The 6,000-nt window shown below is 45.3% G+C and overlaps 1 protein-coding gene across 2 annotated transcripts in view; it reads left to right on the forward strand.

Annotated features, from left to right (window-relative positions):
• The window catches only part of tspan4a (tetraspanin 4a), a 99,944-nt gene extending 94,387 nt beyond the window's left edge, over positions 1-5,557 (forward strand). For both annotated transcript variants that reach the window (XM_056278630.1, XM_056278629.1), the window contains 2 exons: positions 2,624-2,707; positions 4,679-5,557. In XM_056278630.1, the coding sequence (XP_056134605.1) occupies positions 2,624-2,707; positions 4,679-4,747 (153 nt within the window). In that variant the 3' untranslated portion in view covers positions 4,748-5,557. The remainder of the gene's footprint in view (positions 1-2,623; positions 2,708-4,678) is intronic.
• The last annotated feature ends 443 nt before the right edge of the window (positions 5,558-6,000 follow it).

A 6,000-nucleotide genomic window follows, 5' to 3' on the forward strand; every position in this document is an offset into this window, starting at 1 on the left:
ATCACGGGTTCGAATCTCCGTGTTACCTCCAGCTTGGTCGGGCATCCCTACAGACACAATTAACCCTGTCTGCGGGTGGGAAGCCGGATGTGGGTATGTGTCCTGGTCGCTGCACTAGCGCCACCTCTGGTCGGTTGGGTGCCTGTTCAGGGGGGAGGGGGAACTGGGGGAATAGCGTGATCCTCCCACGTGCTACGCCCCCTGGTGAAACTCCTCACTGTCAGGTGAAAAGAGGCGGCCGGCGAATCCACGTGTATCAGAGGAGGCATGAGGTAGTCCGCAGCCCTCCCCGGATCGGCAGAGGGGGTGGAGCAGTGACCAGGACGGCTTGAGAAATAGGGTAATTGGTCAAGTACAATTGGGGGGGGGGGTCGAGGGAAGGTTGATTCAGTTCATCTGGATACAACGTTGTATCCGGATGAACTGATTCTGTTACCTCTTGTTGCCACAGCCCTCAGTAATTGAACTACGCTGCGTTGAATCAGTTCATCTGGTCACGGCATTTATTGGGAGAAACGTTTCATCGCTTTTCTATGTGGCTTCTCCAGTCTCAGCCGACTCTAGGTATCCCCATCCTTATAAAAAGCACAGTTGCATAATGACCAAACCAACAATCAGTTTCATGTGCAGCAAATGACTGTGGCCATTAACTAGCATTACAATGGCCATGTGTACTATTCACAGAGGATTTGGGAATAGTTGTAATCACAGCATTGTAAGATGGTGACAGGTGTACTCTTAGCCCCCCCCCTCCCCCTTTGGTTCAGGGATGGTCATTCCCTCTCTGCATAGATGGCCTCTTTGACTCCCCGTTCAAACCAGCGTTCCTCCCTATCAAGGGTGTGCATTTGCATATGAAACAGATCGGTGGTTCGGTCGTTATGCCACTGTATCGTTTATAAGGGTGGGGGGTAAGTTTCATCACTCATCAATTAGACGAGTGATGAAACGCTTCTCCCAACAAATGTTGTGTCCAGGTGAACTGATTCACCTTTGTGTGATTCCCTTACCTGGATTGTTGAGCATGCATCAAGACTCTCTGCTGCTTAGTTTATCATCCTTGCTTGGATCTGACTTTGCATCCTGATAGGATACATCAGCTTTCTGTTTATTAACGCAGGGATCATATGGGTCTTCACTGAGACACCGCTTGATGTGCATGTATTAAAGATGAAAATGGAAACGAGTGAAAATCGAATGCTAATTTGAGCTTTCTGTCAAAATAGAAATCAGAATCCCCTTTATCCCCCTTTTGTCTATGCATTGCAAACTTGCTTTTGAACATGTTAAGAAAAAGTGTGAATAGTGGGTTCCTGCTATGCAGTATTTACACCCAAGTATACTGTACTGTTGCAGCTGTAAAACCAAACACAGATCATTTACATCCACATGTTCACTCCTCCCAAATCCACTGACCAGAGAATTAAGGGCACTTTACCCGGTGTTTGGTGGATCTATGGTAGAAGATGAGCAAGAAATAAAGAGTATTTGATGATAGGAATCAAGGCATTTAAGTTACACTGCAGTTAAATAACAACAGAGCTACACAACAGTCATCCTCATTTAGGATCACCGTATGAGCTTCCTGGTTGGAGATCAGGATTGATCAAAGCCAGACTCCTCTCACCGTACGAGGTTTTTGGGGTTAGAAAGGATGTCTCGCTGATATTTCAAGCTGTTGTGAAATGCCTCAAAGGTTTTCTTTAGATTGCCAGACTCTTTTCTAGTTCGGACCGGTGCTACTGGTTAAAAAAAAAAAGCACAGTTGGGGAGCAAGACTGCTGAGAGGGTTTATAGTTGGGTAGTTTGTATTGACGGCACGTTTGTTCCATTGTAATTCAGCCTCTCTGTCTACCATATAGGAAAAGACATGCTGGCGTGCCTCTGACAAGGCCTGATGATATTGTGCCCTTGCCAAAGAATCATTTACCACCTGGCCTGAAGGAAAGCACCACTTCAATTTCTTCTGTTGTTAGCGCTTGCAAAAAAAAAAAACAACCCCCTACCACTTTTGCTGCTTTGAGAATTTATCAGCTTTTCACTCCTTTTGCAAACTTCTTGACCTCAAATTGTAGCGCTGAAGCATGTGTTTCACCTTTACTAACCATTAAGACTCTCTTTGCACTTGTCAAGGACTACATGTTTAAAGAAGAGATAGTGAAAAGTACTTTGGATGGATGGCGGGGGGGTCTTAGTGACAGACTCAGGAAAGCTGTAAGGCCATATAGAGAATCTCTCGACAGCGGCTTCTCAAGAATGCGTTCGGGCCGTCTGTTATGAAAAATTCAGCCCGTTCCCTTGACTGCATTATCTGTCAGGTGTGTACGTTAATCCTGTTCTCGCATTGTTTCCGTTTGTACACTGCATTGAGACAAGGCCGGGGGCGAGTGGCGTTTGGAGAGCACTTTCGAAGAATGGCAGGTCAGATGACATGACACGGGAGTGTAGGTGGCTCCACCGCAGCAAAGAACATTTAAAGTTTTATTACGTGAGGTGGGGTAAAAAGCTTAAAGGCACTCTCAGACTACGTGTATATGTAACTGAATTAAGTTGGTTTGCAATATTTGTGGTCTTATGGTTGTGTACGCTCTCTGTGTGTGTGTCTGCGTATGCCATTTCGCAGCCGTGCTACGAGCGGGTAAAGGACTGGCTGAATGAGAACCTGGTGGCACTTTGGATCTTCGCCCTCTGCACTGCACTCACACAGGTAACGACCGGGACGGGATGCGACGTTTACATCCAGAAAGCTGCATTGACAGGCTCAGGTTGGGCCTCTGAGCACATGATAAATAAACCTTCCACGGGCGTCCAGGTGGCGTGGCGGTCGATTCCGTTGCCTACCAACACGGGCATTGCCGGTTCGAATCCACGTGTTCCCTCCGGCTTGGTTGGGTGTCCCTACAGACACAATTGTCCGTGTCTGTGGGTGGGAAGCCGGATGTGGGTATGTGTCCTGGTTGTTGCACTAGCGCCTCCTCTGGTCGGTCAGGGCGCCTGTTCAGGGGGGAGGGAGAACTGGGGGGAATAGTGTGATCCTCCCACATGCTACATCCCCTTGGGGAAACTCCTTACTGTCAGGTGAAAAGAAGCGGCTGGTGACTCCACATGTATCAGAGGAGGCATGTGGTAGTCTGCAGCCCTCCCCGGATTGGCAGAGGGGGTGGAGCAGCGGCCGGGACGGCTCGGAAGAGTGGGGTAATTGGACAGGTACAATTGGGGAGAAAAACGGGAGGGGGGGGGGTAAATAAATAAACCTTACATGGTGAATAAACCACATGCTGGATTCCTAAATTAATACTTGCCTACCAAATCAATGGTGGTGCACACTTAACGATGATAAAATGTGAAGATGTAAATTTAAGTCTTGCTTTTAAGCACACAGAGGACAGAAATGCACTGTTCTTGAAATGCTATGGGTCTTCTGGGGCCGATGTAGATGCAGTTTTCTCTTCCTGCCAGAATTATTATAGCCATTTTGAAAATCAGGACCTGTAGGAGTTAGATTAGATATAAGGAGGCACAGTTATTGACAAACTGGCCTGAGCTATAAATAATTGAAAGGACTAACGGGACCATGAAATATGCAACGCGATGTCAAATATGTCAGAATTGTGAATCACTGAAATCACTTCATGGGCTCCCGGTACAATACTGAATCACTTTCAAAATCCTGCTAACAGTCCATCAAGCTCTTAATGGTTTGGTATATTTTTGTCTTGCTCACTGATCAGGCCTCTCACATCAGCAGGCAGAGCTTTTCTAGCTGCACCCAGAATTAGATCCAAGTCTGGTGAGGGGGCCTTCTGTTACTGTGGTGCAGTGTGTGCATGTGTGTGTCTGTGTGCGCGCACATGTGCGTGTGATAGCACTTGTTTCTTGTACAGTTGGTAACCGAATAAATGGAAACCGCTGTTTTTATTTGTGTTGAGGTTTTTGGGGTTTTTAATTGTTGTATGGTGTTTAATGTATGTTGGGTGTATGCGTGATTGATTCAGTTTCTGTGTTTTACTCATGCTTATATTCTTATATTTACATTGTTTATGTTACCTATGTTTATGTCAGGCGCATGGTGCAGTGGTTAGCACGGTTGCCTCACAGCAAGAAGGTCCTGGGTTCGAACCCTGGGGTTGTCCAACCTTGGGGGTCGTCCCGGGTCGTTCTCTGTGAGGAGTTTGCATGTTCTCTCCGTGTCTGCGTGGGGCTTTCCTGCGGGGGCTCTGGTTTCCTCTCACAGTCCAAAGACATGAAGGTCAGGTGAATCGGCCATACTAAATTGTCCCTAGGTGTGAATGTGTCGGGCCCTGTGGTGGACTGGTGGCCTGTCCAGGGTGTTTCCCCACCTGCTGCCCAATGACTGCTGGGATAGGCTCCAGCAGCCCACGACCCGATAAGCGGCTTGGATAACGGATGGATGGATGTTTATGTCATGTTTATGCCTATATTTTATATTGTGTATTTTAATGTAAAGCACATTGAGCTTACTTGTAATGAAACGTGCTATTTAAATAAAACTGCCGGTAGGTTGAGGAATGTCCCGATATTCATTTTCTTATTTCGGAGTTTCACAGTAATCTTTGGGTTTGTTTGGTCTTGACAAAAGAAAACCCCTCAAAACAGAAGCTAAAGATGGTTCAAGACCTTAATGACCACTGTGTTTTGTTGCCGTTTGTCTCCTCAGATTCTGGGCCTGGTGTTCTCCATGACCATGTTCTGTCAGGCGGTGAAAGTGGAAACCTTCTACGCCTAGCGGATGACAGATCTCTTATCATTCAAGGGACTTGGAAGGTTTCTCATCAAGTGAGAGAAACCGAGATAAGACACAGATCAGGTCATCGTCCCTCCTCCACAGACACTTCTTTCCAACCTTTTCCCTCTGTGCAAAACTCCTTTCCCGTGTTGCCGACTGACTGTCATGAAGTTACACAACATCCTGCTATCAAGGAGCACAATGTCCGCGTAATACCTGAATGGTTGAGTTTTATGGTTTGCTCTGTGTCGAAAGCTCATTTCTGTGATCAACATGCGGTATTATGACTATATATGACAAATGTAACCCTTTTTTTTAATATATGTGTTTTAAATTATTTCATGGTTTGTAAACGTGTTTTCATATGAGAGCTTTATTGAATGTTGACGACGCATACGGCGAAGGAAGTGCTGGGAGTGCATGGCACCTGCAATGTTGTGTATTAAATGTTTTGGCTTGTCTAAACGACACTTGTCATCACATCTTTCTTCAGTCAGAAGAGCCGAGGCGTTGTGATTCGTAATCCTACTGTGACATGCCTGGATTCTTAGTTCGCTGAATACGTAAGCGTGCAGATGGGAACCAAGCTGAGAGCTGATGTCTGACATTGTGAACCTGTACCTCCTCTCTGGCTGACACTCCTAATTTTCTGTAATATGCACATAATTTTTGTGGCAATTAACTAATTGGTAATTAACAAGCAGAAATGGAGAAAAAAAAGGGGGATAAGTCTGATGAAAGTAAGTGCTTTGCTAATTTATACACTGTGGAACATGTTGCCTTTTCATTAAATGGGACTTCTCTCTCTGAGTCAAATCAAGTCACGTTTATTTGCATCGCCCCAAATCCCAGTTCACGACCACGTAAAACAAAATGACTTTTATTACCTTTTTAGTTCATTTCCCCAGTCATGCTATGCACCTGTTTCAACAACTAATGCCAAAAAAAACGTGAAAATTATGTCTTTTACTTATTTTACATCAAACTCTAATCACCTTTACATCCACTAACACAGCAATTTAGTTTTGGTTTAGTTTTGGTTTTTTTAAGCTTAAGTTTTTGTGATTGCAACTCGGACAGGTGAGTATGCAGCAATACAAACCAATAAAATCCTAAAAAATTTTTGCACCAGTCAATTAAATCCTGAAGGATCAAATCCCGTCCCTGCGTTTGGTCCTGCCTTAACGTTCTGTTTTACTTGGAAATACGTCACATTACAGAGGCGAGATTCACTCTGGATGCTGTTTACCGTT

Source organism: Lampris incognitus, chromosome 4 (assembly GCF_029633865.1).
Source record: "Lampris incognitus isolate fLamInc1 chromosome 4, fLamInc1.hap2, whole genome shotgun sequence".
Taxonomy (NCBI): domain Eukaryota; kingdom Metazoa; phylum Chordata; class Actinopteri; order Lampriformes; family Lampridae; genus Lampris; species Lampris incognitus.